General features: G+C 43.4%; 1 protein-coding gene across 1 annotated transcript in view; it reads right to left on the reverse strand.

The window, feature by feature from the left end:
• Positions 1-2,985: 2,985 nt before the first annotated feature.
• NT5DC2 (5'-nucleotidase domain containing 2) overlaps positions 2,986-15,489 on the reverse strand; it is a 47,834-nt gene continuing 35,330 nt past the window's right edge. Inside the window, exons 11-14 of the mRNA XM_088482476.1 lie at positions 9,878-9,964; positions 8,755-8,895; positions 6,309-6,373; positions 2,986-4,757 (exon numbers count right to left, since the gene is read on the reverse strand). Coding sequence (XP_088338602.1) covers positions 4,496-4,757; positions 6,309-6,373; positions 8,755-8,895; positions 9,878-9,964 — 555 coding nt within the window. The 3' untranslated portion in view covers positions 2,986-4,495. The remainder of the gene's footprint in view (positions 4,758-6,308; positions 6,374-8,754; positions 8,896-9,877; positions 9,965-15,489) is intronic.

Consider the following 15,489-nt stretch of genomic DNA (forward strand, 5'->3'; position numbering starts at 1 on the left):
CGTCTGGCTCCTAGGTCAGATAACAAACCTGCGGCCTGACGGTCCAGGCCTCCATTTGGGGGACCCCAAAGTGGGGGGCGCCTGCTTCAGTTCGCCCAGTGCTGGTCGAGGACTACGGCAGACACTTGGGTTCAGGAGGTGGTCTCTCACGGGTATGCCCTCTCCTTTCGGCACAGGCCTCCATCCCGGTTCTTTACCACAGGCCTTCCGCTAGACCGGAGCAAAGCCTCGGAACTGCGGAAGGTTTTGCACACTATGCTCCAGGCCGGAGTTTCAGTGCATGTTCCAATTTTCCAGAGGTGCCTGGGTTTCTATTCCGTTCTATTTTTGGTGCAGAAACCCAATGGGTCTTACCGTTGAATACTCCTAAAGGCCCTCAACAAGTCCTTGAGGGTGCCTCTGTTTCGGATGGAGACCCTGCGGTCCATTATTCTGGCACTGGAACCTGGGGACTACATGGTGTCATTGGACATCCAGGACGCTTACCTGCATGTCCCTATTCTTTTGCGCCATCAGCAGTTCCTCAGATTGGCAATCTGCAACGAACATTTCCAGTTCCGGGCACTGCCTTTTGGCCTGGTGACTGCTCCACGGGTATTCACCAAGGTCATGGAGGTCATGGCGGCTCTCCTGCGGGAGTCCGACTGTTGCCTTATCTGGACGACCTCCTGTTGATAGCGGGGTCTCCAGAGCTTCTTTTACACCATCTGGATCTGACGATTGCGGTACTGCAACGTCATGGCTGGTTGACAAACTGGCAGAGGTCCACTCTCACCCCGTCTCAGAGGATCCTGCACCTCTGGGCCTCATTGGACTCCAGGCAGCAGTGGATCTTTGTGACGGAGGAAAAGATCCTTGCTTTGTAGTTGAGGGTGCGCAGTTGTCTGCAGTGTCGTCGAGTGTTGATACACTCGGCAATGAGGTTATTGGGCTCAATGGTGTCGGTATTCGACATGGTGGAGTACGCCCAATTTCTCTCCAGACCTCTGCTGATATTGATCCGGTCCTGATGGAATGGATTGCCTCAGTGTCTCAAGTCCCAGACGATGGGGCTCACTCCGGACGTTCGCCTGTCTCTAACCTGGTGTTTGCAGACGACCCACCTCAATCTCCCAGCCTTATCAGCAGTGTTCATCCCGGGAGTCCTCAACTGGGAAGCGGATTTTCTCAGCAGGCAGGACGTGCATCCGGGAGAGTGGTCGTTACACCAGGACGTCTTTCAGAGTCTGGTGGACGAAAGTGTACAGGTCTCGAACAAGAGACGAAAAGGCGTCTCTGGTGTATGCCCTATCCGTCCAGTAGACGTTCCAGTTTGCCTACCTTTTCCCTCTGTTTTCCCTTCTTCCGCGGGTAATACGGAAATTCAAATCAAGAAGGAGGTACGCTACTGTTGATAGCTCCCGAGTGGCCCAGACGGCACTGGTTCTTCGACCTCCAGAGTCTGTCAGTAGATGTTCCTCTGAGGTTACCATTACAACCGAATCTGCTGTCACAGGGTCCTTGTCTTCACCCGGACCTGACTCGGTGTGGCTGTTGAAACGGTCATGCTAAGGTCCAGAGGGTTTTTCTAGCTCCGTGGTGCAAACCATACTAAGAGCTCGTAAACCTTCCTCGGCAAGAATCTACCATCGTGTGTGGTATACTTTCTTCCGGTAGTGTAGACCTAGAGGGTATTCCCTTAGGGAGTTCCGCCTGTCTAGGTTGTTGGCTTTCCTACAGGCTGGACTGGATCATGGGCTTCGCCTGGCTTCTCTGAAAGTGCAGGAGTCCGCCCTGTCAGTCTGGTTTCATCGTAGGATTGCTGCGCTCTCTGATGTGCACACCTTTATGCGAGGTGTTCTTCGCATTCAGCCACCTTGGAATTGGGCTGTGGTCCTGAGAGTTCTCCAGGGACCGCCGTTTGAACCACTGGACTCAGTGGACTTTAAATAGCTTACAACTAAAACCATATTCCTTCTGGCCATTGCCTCGGCCAGAAGGGTTTCGGATTTAGGGGTTCTCTCTTGTAGACCCTTTTCTGATTTTTCATCGGAATAGGGCGGTGCTTCGCACTCTTCCGGGATTCCTTCCCGAAGTGGTATCCAGTTTTCACATCAATGAAGAAATTGTTGTGCCGGCTTTCAATTCACCTGGACTTTCAGTGGGTGACGCCACTTGGGTTGTTGTGTGGGCATTGAGAATTTATGTTGACCGCACTTCTTCTTTTAGGAAGCCGGACGCCTTGTTTGTCCTCTATGGCTTCCGTAAAAAGGGTTGGCCTGCTTCAAAGTAGACTTTGGCAGGCTGGATTCGTATGGCAATTTCAGAAGCTTATCTTCATGAAGGTCTTCCAGTTCCCTCCTTGGTGAGGGCTCATTCCACTAGGTCTGTGGGTCCTTCGTGGGCAGCTAGACGTGGTGCCTCTGCAGTTCAGTTCTGCAAGGCTGCTACGTAGTCTTCTGTCCATACCTTTGTGAAGTATTACGCTTTTGACACCTTTGCCTCTCAGGATGCTTCCTTCGGGCGGCGGATTCTCCTCTCAGCACACGAGCATCCCCACCCTTAAAGGATACTGCTTTGGGACATCCCCAAGGTATCCTGTGGATACCCTATGGACCCTGAAGTAGAAAATATGAGATATGGTAAGAACTTACCCTTATTATCTCTATTTCTACGAAGTCCATAGGGTTCCACAGGACTCCCGCCCTGTCGCACCTGTACTGCAGATGGGCTTTATTCTGGTCACCGGTTTTTCCGTCTCCCTATGGTGAGAATGTGATTCTTGTGAGTGTCCAGATTTTTTTTTTCTCTCTTTTTCTTCTCCTCCTCCGGCCTATGGCTTGTGACGTAACTGAGATGCCTTGGCCCGGGGGCGGGGTATAGGAGAGGGACCCAGATGCATCCTGGGAGGCTGAAAACATTAACTCTGTGGTGCCTGAAGACTGACGTCATCACCTATACCCCAAGGTATCCTGTGGAACCCTATGGACTTCGTAGAAATAGAGATAACAAGGGTAAGTTCTTACCATATCTCATATTTTTCCATAAGATAAGTTTTATTTTAACGTCTCTTTTGAGTACATGCTTTTCTAAATACTAATTGTTTACCTATAGCTCAACCCCCAGTAGCTCCACCCACCGTTCCATAACCTATTTTTCTAGAAATATACCCTGCGTATCCCTATAAGAGAAGGCAGCAAATTCAGTGGAGTGCAAATTAATTACGATAAAGCTTGTTTTTTTGCTGTGTTTTGTTGTTATTAATAATAATACATATCATAAACAGTACGTTCTATCTAGCCACCAAATTTACAGCCACATGGTCCTATTATCCATGGATACTATTGTCTATGAATTCTATGGACAATAGAACCCATTTCTGTATATCTCTGGCTGATTGAACTTCTGCATATTAGGCATTCTACAGCCACCCACTAGCGTAATGGAAGATGTACATCAGCCGTACAGCTGTCCTGGGGTACTACATTTATCAGCGATTTTATGATCTGGCAGGCTCTATGCTATCTCGGCCAATAAAGCCAACATTACACTACATGATCATGCAGCAGAGGATCCCTGATAGCTGGAGCTTCCATACGCTATTGTATAGAGGTGATCTCCATTTACAGCCTGAAACTGGCTGAACAACAGTCAAGTGGATTGGACAGGCTTGAAAAACGAATGTCAGGTCGACTGGTTTGCACAATTATTATACAGTGTATGGGCAGCTCAAGATTATGACAACCAATCTGCCTTGAAAATTACTTCCCTTTATAAAGCACAACCTTATAAGCAAATACTTTTGGTTCCTGCAAAATAGCTGTCACACGTCTTACAATTGTTACAATGGCTCATTCCACACTGCTGAGACACAGGCACAATGATGTGCTAATGGATTAATGAAATCACTGAAAACAAGATTCAGTTTTGTGGATAATGTAATGAGAGTAGACCCACTCATCATCTGCAGCAGATGGAGCCATAAAAAAACCTCCCTACAGGTTTAGATCATTCTTTCCAATACAGATTTTCTGCAGACACATTTATAAAAATATACATTAATGCAATTGATCCCCAAACTGGGTATCATGGGTTGGTGGTCCAGGACCAAATCAAATTATTTATGGTCCATCTGTTAGGCAAAACTAGAGTCTGTGGCTGCCAATCATAAAATATGTGGACAAAAGAGCGCAACCCTGTCCACCGCCACATAACTGACCCTAATGATGATATAAGCACAATTTACTTCATTTAATAATTTTTGCAGAATTTCTCAATAAGAAACTTTTGGCCTATGGGTGCCATGAAAAAAAATGCTGATACTGTAGGCTCTGTGATTCAAGAAAGTTTGGGAACCACTGCATTAAGGCTTCAAAAATTTCTTTCCACATTTGAAGAATGTAGAACTACTTTCTCACTCATTTTTCTACAAATGCCTTCACCACATTCTTAAGTATGCATATAATGGAAATTACTCTGCTAGCCTGCCTAGTAATTCTAGAACACTCAGGGAGACTTATCGGATATGGGCCATCTCATCAAGAAAAGGGGTCTTCATACAGCCAGTGCAGAGCTGGTCCATCCATAAAGGGGCCTCATGTTGCAGTGGAGTACGTCGAGGATAGAAAGTGAAGTTGATATCATAGTTTAAAAGGCAACTAATGGAAGCCATGTAGATGTCCGAGAACCTGATCAGTCTCCGGGAGAAAAACGATGGGTTGTGGAAAGTTCTAAAAATGCTGCCAAACTGTGGATTAAATAGATTCTTCGTAACAGACCTGTAATACAGATGGTTTGGTAAAAATAGGGGGGAACTTTTTGACACTGTAAGAGAAAATTCTCTGTATGGAGTACTTTTTGAAGACAAGGTAGAACACTGCATTACATTATTATTATATGAAGTTAGTTGGGTGAGTGATCTATGACAAATTGATTAATTGAAGCAGCTTAACGTTTCTCATGCATGTTACATCGACATGTTGTATTGTGAGATTATATACTTCGCCATGTTATCCTCTTCCTCTCTATTCTATGACATGAGCAAATGTTGCAGATTAAACAATGTTGGGATAGGGCACAGAAAGTCCTTTTCACATCACCATTTATGGAATTTCAGCTACCAAATTCCAACTTGGGGCCGTATTCAATTAGACGTGAAAAAGCCGTTTCCCGCGAAAAAGTATCGCCGATCACGGCTTTATCGCATGCTAGGAACTTATCGCCGTATTCAATTCCAGCCGCTTTTCGCCTACGTGGAAAGTCAATGCAATGTAATAGGCGAAACAGCAGGTGAAAAGAAGTGCAACATTTTTATTTTGGGGTGCAAAGGTGGGGAAACCACTCAGAGCACTTGGGACAGCCCCCTAAAGGACAACTGTGTCAAAAAATCCTGAAAAAAACTTAACCCCAAAAAAGTACTTTCAATTTGGGGGTGAAAAAGCACAAAGTGGGGGGACAAGCATAAAAACTAGCGAAATAGACTTTTTGGGGGGTCTGCAAGGATGGGTCAGGTGTTTTTATTATTGCAGGTGCATGTAACAGGTGTGTTTTTTCAAATTTTTTAAAACTTCACTTTAGAGACATTGGGGCAGATGTACTAAGCTCTGGAAGTGATAAAGTAGAGTAATAAGCTAACAACCAATCAGCTCCTAGCTGTCATTATTCAAACACAGCCTGATATATCACAGTTGGGAGCTGAGTGGCTGCTCGTTTATCACTCTGCACTTTATCACTTTCCAGAGCTTAGTACATCTCCCCCATTATAATATGCTAGCTCCCAATTTCATGTACCGCAAATTTGACAGGACTACTTATTTTCACCAAAAAATACTGCTTAATGCCATTCTTCACCACTTCTGCAAAGGAGCTAATAAGAAGCTATTGAAACTTAAGTACCCCAAATAGTTTTATTAGGGCTATTCGGGCGCATCTACATTGATCCCCAATGTTAGTGCATCTCTTTGGGGGGGTTCAGGCTCATTTACCCAAATCTGACAGCACTTTCCGCCTGTTCTGAATTCGCCGCTTGCAGTTTTCGCGTGGTTTGTAATTGAATACGGCGAATAGCGGGGGTGCGCATGATAAGTTTCAGCGTCCAAAACACGCAATGTCGGCGGAAAGTTGGGCAGGCAAAACTTATCACGGGTGTGAAACTAATTGAATACATACCTTGGTGACTAAAGCTTGTGAATTATTTGTCTTATAGCAAATCTGTAAATGTAATAAAATGATGGAGCATTTATCATCTCTGCATGGTGCCTATAACGTAGCATTCTATCCAGCCTTACGGTAGTAGCACATACAATGAACAGTATCATGTATGTTCTCACCTCAATTCTTGACGCTCTTTCATCCACTCCGTAAGAATTTGTTTCGATTCAGCATCTTGATACATCTACAATGATGAATGTATTCACCCTGTATTAGTAACATAGCCATACTGACTCAGAGCACTTAGTTTTCCTGTGATTTTTTTTTTTATTTTAATATTAGTGGGATCAACAACATTTACAATACAATGACACTAATTTTAATATACATTGTTATATTTCTTTTCTCTACACTCTTGAATCTTTCATCTTAAGATTTCACCTTTTATGACATGAACTCATACACTCAAAGCAATATTTTTAATTAAATCAGTAAAGTTTCGGTGTGTCTAATTATTTCCTTAGAATGACAATTTATCTGTCCTTCAGTATTTACGGCAAGGGGAAAAAAATGCTACATTTAGCCTTAAGCAGTGCGGGTTGAGTCTCCTATATCCAAATATTCCGAAATACGGAATATTTTTAGCATGACTGAGATAGTAAAACCTTTGTTTTTTGATGGTTCAGTGTACACAAACTTTGTTTAAGGCACAAAATTATTACAAATATTGCATAAAATACCATCAGGCTTTGTGTATAAGGTGTATATGAAACATATGAATTTCATGTATGCACACAAAATTAATTTGAGATACACAATTATTGAAAATATTATACAAAATGACCTGCAGGCTGTGTGTATAAGGTGTATATAACACATAAAAGCATTCTGCGTTTAGATTTGGGTCCCATTCCCAAGATATTTCATTATGGTATGAAAATATTCCAAATTACTGAATATTCCGATATACAAAATATCCCTGGTCCCAAGTACTTTGGATATGGGAGACTCAACCTGTAATTACATGGAATAGATTATGTGTAATTACATGGAATAGATTATGTGCAAAGAAAATACCTTCAGCCTTCCTATGCAAACATCTGAATGTATGTATTATTTCAAAGAGACAGACAGATTAAGGGGGTCATTCAGACCCACTCGCGAGCGGCAGTACGCTCGCAAGTGGGTCGATGTTCCCCACTGCGCGTGCGCACGACGGAGGGAGCTCCGTCGTGCGCATGCGCGAGACCCGGCGTGTGACGGGCTTCCCATCGCTCCAGGTCTCGCACCAAAGGGGGCGTGCTGTCGATGTTGATTGACAGCACGCCCTCTTTGGTGGGCGTGCCTGCCAGACGGAGGCGTTCCCATGGGAACGCCTACCGTCTGAAGCCGGCCCTACTGACATCACTAGTGATGTCAGTGGGAGTGATTTTGGCTCTGATAGAGGGCTTGTGGCTGGGAGACCCTACCGCAGGGTCTCCGTCGCAAGTCCGATGGTCGCGATGGTCAAGACCATCGCGACCATCTTTTTGGACGCTCGTATATGCTGTGGGTGGTGACCCACAGCTATACGAGCGTCCAGGAGGACGCTCCATTTTCATGGAGGAGGGCACTGATTCAGAGCAAGCGCTCTGGTCAGAGCGTCCGGCTCTGAATCAGGCCCTAAGTGTATGGTAGAAATAAATAACTGCAGCAGTGTACAATGGGGGATAGAACATATACAACACAGAAAACACAGGCAAATAGAAGGACATAATGGAAGCATAAGGCAACCTAATTGCTTGAGCATAGTACAGAGAATGCAGGAGGGACAATGACACTCAGGTGGACAAGGTGGAATCAGGCGAAAAACAAGGTAAATTCGCCCTACTTGTTAGAGCTCACAATCGAAATCTGAGGGTTTGGCATATGAGAGGGTAATACATGATGAGCAAGTAAGTATTTAAGGAGCATTTGAATCACTGGAGGCTTCATTGACTGATTATGTGAATGAGGTACATCAGTATAGTACAGCATGGGAGAAGTCTCAGGGGCAGGAGTGTGATTATTAGTGGGGAGGTAAGGTGGCAGTTGTTAGCAGAGTGTAGAGGCCGGGAGGGAGATGAGGTTGGAGTTGTGGGTGGCGAGGAGAGACTGAGGGGTCTTTTTACTAAGTCTTGGGTTGAGATAAAGTGGACAGAGATAAAGTACCAACCAATCAGCTCCTAACTGTAATTTTTCAAACACAGCATGTGACATGACAGTTAGGAGCTGATTGGCAGGTATTTTATCTCTGTCCACTTTATCTCCATCTCAGGCTAAGTAAAGGGCTTTGTAGGTGAGGGTGAAAAGTTTCAATTGAATTCAAAAGGGGATTGTAAACCAGTGAAGTGATTGGCAGAGATGGAGGCAGAAGCAGATCAGCGAGAGAGCAAAAGCAGTCTACCCTACTGTTTTGAGGATAATTGAAGTGGGGAGAGGAGAGGTGGGATAATGAGAGAATTGATAAGAGTTTTGCTAATATCAAGGGTGAAGTCTATTCCTGACAATGTTGTGAATATGGAAGCACCAGGTTTGTGAGAGGGACATGTTGTGGTTGGATGAGGAGGAGTCCAGGGTAGCACATAGGCAGCAGCATATCCTAACCTGCATCCTCTCCAGCAGACCAGTGAGAGCCTGTTGCCAGGTAAGTGAATGCATGTACTGTTCTGTGTTTATGATTTGAATTTCAGTCTCTAATTCAGGAACGATGGCTCCAGTTCTCCAGCCATGCCGCAACATGAGATCCTGTAGTAATCACATGAAAAGGGATGAGAGAGAAGTAGCTGATATGGCTGATCCACCATAGCTGTCAAGACTGTAATTACAGGCTTAAATGCACAGGGGTCACATGTCAAAAACAAAGTTGATAATAGGTGCGCAATAAATTCAGAAGTGCAGCAAGTGGTGAAAACACAGGAGAGTAAACACCCAATACTCAGAAAGCATAAAGATTATAAATAGTATGTGTGTCCACCTCTAGCGCTCTGCCGAACACAAATTCACATAGGTCAGTGCAAAACAAAATATGAAATAATCACCATAAATAATTCTACTTGGTAATGGAGCAATGCATGGTATCCAATTGGAGTGTCTTATAGACAAATTGTTGATGGCATCTGTGAAAAGAACATCGGAGGAGATATTGTTTTCATAGGTGTCATCAACAACTTGTCTATAAGGTGTCACATGTCCACAGTATTGCTCCCATGATCCCATCACCTCCTGGTGCTATTGGAGGGGTCAGGCTGACAGGCACAGAAACAAATAAGCAAACTTGTAGATATCATCACTATAATTAGTTCACATGGGGGAGGCATTACTATGGCCTTAGTCACAAGTGCAACTACAGATATCCCTATTGTAAGGCCAGTGTCTAGCTATTAAGCTGGGTACACACTGTACATTAATGGGGTTGAAGAGCCGATTCTTGGCTGCTGGGTCTGATTATTGCACATCGTGTACAGCGCACACAGGACCAAGTATTGTTTGGTTGACTCATCTATATTTGGACTGCTGCACCACATTTGTTTGGTAATGATGAGCCAATATTGTACTGAAAATGTAGTGTGTAAGTGATTCGCCCGAAACCACAATGATTGTTAAGGACAATTATTATTAAACTAGGAACTGTAGTGTGTACACTGGAAATCAGATGCTCTTTGAATCTTTTCATCTCTCAGTAGAATTTGAATCATGGATAGAACATATCATTTGATACATTACTTACGGCCAGATCGCTGTACAGGTGATCGCCAAAATAAAGCACTCTGGAACCTCTCCAGCCCGTTAACCTCAAAAAATCAAACAGGTTTCCCTGAGGAAAAAAGTGTGAGTAAAGACATATAAACACCACACAGACCAACATGCGCCCTAGCACTGACAGTGCCCAGATAAAAATATCAGTAATTGATTGTTTACAGATATTTATTAAAACTATTTTGCATAAAATATTTTCTTGTTTTTATAGTTGAGGACTAGGACCATGGGTTGGGCTTCCTTCAGGTCTTCAGGGTATATACAATATATGTCTCTGTATCTGTTTATTTGGGATTACTTGCCCATACTGCAGTGAAAGCTCAGGCTATGGGGCATATTCAATTGTGTGCGAGAATAGCAAAAAGCCTGCACGTGCAAGTTTTTTTTTTACGCACCTCCTGTGCAAGCGTGATTTTTCCTAAAATCGTTGATTTAAGGGAAAAACACCGGGACTTGCTCTGACACTCCCGTGGCACCCCCCCCGAGGAAGTATCCAATTAGCTTAATTAGTCCTTAATTACTCACCTTCCGAAGTGCTGCCTTCTGCATGTTCTTCTGCATCCAGCATCAGGAGACTGCTCTTGCAGCAGGGTGAGTATGCCAGTGTGTGTGGTGTATGTAAGTGTGTATGAGTGAGTGAGTGTGTGTGTGTGTGACCCCCGGTGCGGTGTGTGTTCCCCCCCGGGAATGGGCGCTGGGAGAACTACATCTCCCAGCAGCCCTTGCTCCTCCCATCATCCCCCGGGACTCCCAGCAGCCCCCTCTCCAGTAAGAAGAGAGAGGGGAAGCCACTGGGAGCCGCGGAGACCCAGACAGGTAAATTAATTTATTTATTTTTGTGTAATTTACGTGGCACAGGGTTTTCATTGATGAAAACCCCACGTCCGCTGTTTTTTTTAATTGCATCCCGTGGGTATCGGGAGCGTGCATACACTCGGGATTCCAAAATTGCCCGCAAGGGGCGGGGAGTTTTAGCCTTGCTAAACCTCACGCCCAATTGAATATACCCCTATGAGTGTAGTTGTGGACACGAGATCCTAATATATACCCTCAAAATAAAGGACAACTCTGATATGTTTTCCATATTTACTATGTGACATAAAGGCAGCTTTCATTGACAAAGCTGTCGGCTGATCATGGGGGAGATGTACTAAGCCTTGGAGAGCGCTAAAGTGGATGTATATAAAGTACCAACCAATCAGCTCCTATCATTTTACAGGCTGTGTTTGAAAAATGTAACACCAACCACAGAAATATCTGAAGGAGCGCTGCCAACCGTTAAATAGGTATTAACACAACAGCAGCTGTATAACGAGGTTTGTCAGACCTCAATTGAAAAGCAGAAAAAACAAGAGTACAGCGCTGTAAATAATTCTAGCACATTATTATTTAATATTTAAAATGCATATGCATTAATTTCATAAAATTGTCATCCAATCCACCATAAGTCTCTAGTCCATAAGTGCTTTGGACCAAATAAAAAGTCCCATATATCGATGTTCAAGTGCTGTGTATTCCAAGCAAAATAATTACCAAGTCCAATGTCCATATAAGATTGGGGGGTCCTAATTAGCAGTGTTGGCAAAATTCCGCATAAATCCTAGTCCCCTGGTCAAAGGTATGGCAAATAGCCGGTACAGCCGATTTAGCACGTTCCTGGGATCCTCTAAGTGGCACTTCCAAATAAAAGTAGGTGGTGGAGACTGGTACAACCACTTCTGACGCGTTTCGCTGTGGCAAACCCACAGCTTTATCAAAGGTGTTTGAAAAATGACAGGAGCTGATTGGTTGGTACTTTATTACTCTCCACTTTATCTCTCTCCAAGGTTTGAATCATCTCCCCCCATGTGTTTCTACCGCTGATAACCTTGCCATAATAATCTGCTAATGAGAATTCGGGCGTTGCCTTAAGGAAAACGTTATCAGTGTCCCGCTGATACAACAATAATGTTTATAGAAATACAATTAGAATTTAAATATGAAAAATTTACTTACTGACGGGGATTTATTTCTATATTATATTTTATAGGCCACGCCATATATCAGCATAGACCAAGGCAGTGAAAGAAGAAACAGCTTCACATTTATTTCTTCTATATTTGGCACTCATTTACTAAACCCCAAAAATGTTCATGAATAATATTTAGGGTTTATAAATAATAATTAAGGGCATATACAGTATATACATGGGTGACATAAACACAGTCCTTATGGTACCACCATGGCTTTTTTTTTTTATCATACTTTGGTAGAGCTTCTAAAGAGGACAAGCAGAGAAGTTGCCCACAGCAGCCAGCCAGCTGCTACCTATCATTTATCTAGCACATTCTATAAAATGATAGCTGAAATTTGATTGGTTAATCTAGGCAACTTTTGCAATTGTCCTTCTTAGAATGTTTGCTATATCTCCCCGCAGGAACAACAGATATACATAGTCGAGTCACATTATTATGTCCACCTCCTACATTTGACACTGGCAGCGTGTAGCCCATGAAGTACAGTACGTCACGTGCCGTCCGCTGGCTTGGTGGGTATATAAGGTCTGCGATAGGCCGACAGCACACATATAACTCGTCGCTGTCATGGGTAAAGGTGGCGAGTTGCAAAAAGAGATGATTATTGGCTTTCGGGCCAAGGGTGGCAGTATCTCTGAAACAGCGCGGTTTGGGAACTGTTCTCGTACTGCTGTGGTGAAGGTGTATGGTGACTGTACAATAGGCACCATTGTGAATAACAGACATGAAACTGCGGAGCACCACGTGCCATTGATGTGAGAGGAGAACGTCAGCTACAAAGGTGCGTGAGGGCCGACCGACACGCTACAGTAGAGCAGCTCACCATCAAAATTAGTAAAGGAAGATGGTAACAATTCAATCTATACAGGAATTGATTTAATCAATGAAAATAAACATAAATTAATCAAATAAAATTAACACTGGTAGTCAAATTACATCAATAAAAACACAGTATATAATTGACCAATAAAAAGGATAAAAAGAAATAAAAAACGACATAGAAATGGGGCCCCTAAATCTTATCAAAACTGCAAAAATATACTGGTAGGTTAATTGGCTCCCAAAACAAATTAACACTAGTGTGTATGTGTGTGTACATGTGATAGGGAATATAGACTGTAAGCTCCACTGGGGTAGAGACTGATGTGAATAGTCAAATATTCTCTGTAATAGCGCTGCGGAATATGTGTGCGCTATATAAATAACTGGTAGTAATAATAATAATATAATCAATATCACATTGGTACCAATTGAAACAAATGTGTTTCCACTCAGGTTGTTACAATTGTAACATAGTGTCCCAAAATCATAAGATCGGATTTCACAGTGAACCTTATGAAGTGGTACACGATTGTATGTTGGTATTTCAGATAAAATATAAGCCTGTGCATTAACCACTAAAGGTTCATAATAAATTGTTTGCAGGATGTCTAACTCTTGTTTGGTAAATGTCACAGCAATGGTCTAAACACATCCATAAAAACACCACTTGGCGTCTCTCCGTGTATAAGTATCTGCCTCAAGCTTAAATACAGTTGCTCTTGTCCTACCGTCTCCCCGGTGATATTCGTCACAGAGTTGATCAGGCTCTGGTAACCAGTGGGAATGGCAGCATGGCCAGGGGCAGAATGTAATACTCCGGTCTCACTCGTGGAACTGTCGGTGCGGCTGCAGCCGGGATACTGCTCTCCGGTCTTACTTGTGATTCATAGGTTGGATCCTATAGTGCCAGTATTGTAGCCACTTCGAGCATAGGCGGGAGTCCATGGGACGCCAATGTACAGAGAATGGGGATCCCGTTCTACATCACAAACAGGGGGTGTGGCTTGACGCGTTTCCCCTTTTTTTCACTTTTGGTCTAGAGGGTCAGCTCCTCAGTGGTAGCAGCAGCACATGTGAGGGATTTTGAGGAATTATCAACATACATATTTAGTATAGCACCTCCTATTTAGTTTTTTTTTTAATTAACCTGGGAGCCACCAGAAGTACAGGTTGAGTCTCCCATATCCAAATGTTCCGAAATACGAAATATTCCGAAATACAGAATTTGTTTGGCATGACTGAGATAATGAAACCTTTGATTTTTGATGGTTCTATGTACACAAACTTTGTCTAAGTCACAAATTATTAAAAATATTGTATAACATTACCTTCAGGCTGTGTATATAAGGTGTATATGAAACTTAAATTAATTTAATTTCTGTATGCAAACTTTGTTTTAGCCACAACATTATTGACAATATTGTATAAAATGACCTGCAGGCTGTGTGTATAAGGTGTATATAACACATAAATGCATTCTATGTGTATATTTGGGTTCTATTCCCAAGACATTTCATTATAGTATGCAATTATTCCAAATTACGGAATATTGCGATATCCAAAATATCCCTGGTCCCAAGCATTTTGGATATGGGAGACTCAACCTGTATGTCTAAAATGACAGTTCAGTGAACCCTGCGGCGAATGGGGCTCCGAAGCAAACGGATGGTCACTGCACCTGTGCTAATGAAGGTGCATTGGCGGAAAAGGCTTACATTTTCAAGCGTGTTTCAGAATTGGACCTCCGCTGATTGGAGAAGGGTTGTCTTCTCCGATGAGTCACGTTTTCTGCTTCATCGAATGGATGGATGTTGGTGTGTCAGGCGAGAAACATCGGAGAACAAACACCCTGCAACCATTGCTGGAAGAACAAAAGCTGGTGGTGGCAGCGTTATGGTCTGGGGAATGTTTTCATGGCACTCTCTGGGCCCACTCATCCATGTGGAAGACACCCTCAACCGATTTGGTTATGAATCCACCCTTGCAGAGCATGTACACCCATACATGCTGATTGTCTTCCCTGAGGTGGATGGGATCTTACAGCAAGACAATGCGACATGTCATACGGCTAGAAATGTCCGGCAGTGGTTAGATGAGCACGACCAAGACTTCCAAGTACTTCCCTGGCCCCCTTATTCCCTGGACTTGTCCCAGTTGAGAATCTGTGGGACCACGTTGTGTTCGCTCTATGGATACTCCACCAGCAGCTGTGGGATGCACTGCAGTCAGCATGGCTCCGGATACCTGTGCCAACCTACCAGCATCTTATTGAGTCACTCCCAGCCCGTCTATCTGCTGTCTGTGCTGCACACGGCGATTACTCTGGCTATTAGCTGGTGGTCATAATAATGTTACTCAACTGTGTATGTAGTCAGTGGCCAACAGGATTATTAAATCTACTAGAAATGAAATGCTGAATAGGGAGATCTGATACAATATGTGTGTGACTAGCTACAGTTTCTATCTCCATATTAACCTGAACATTATCAGAAAGAGAAGATGAGAATCAGGTAATCATGGTCACCTTCCATACATACACATCGCTACAACACAATTCTCTCATATAGGAAGCAATTACTTGGATTCACCTCATTCCACAAATAAATAATCAGAGGGCATGTATGAGTAAGGGGTAGATGTACTAAGCCTTGAAGAGAGGTAAACTACCAACCAATCAGCCCCTGTCATTTTGTAAACACAGCCTGTAAACTGACAGGAGCTGATTGGTTGGTACTTTATCTCTCTC

Source organism: Taudactylus pleione, unplaced genomic scaffold, assembly GCF_031769625.1.
Source record: "Taudactylus pleione unplaced genomic scaffold, aTauple2 ptg000289l, whole genome shotgun sequence".
In the NCBI taxonomy this organism is placed as follows: domain Eukaryota; kingdom Metazoa; phylum Chordata; class Amphibia; order Anura; family Myobatrachidae; genus Taudactylus; species Taudactylus pleione.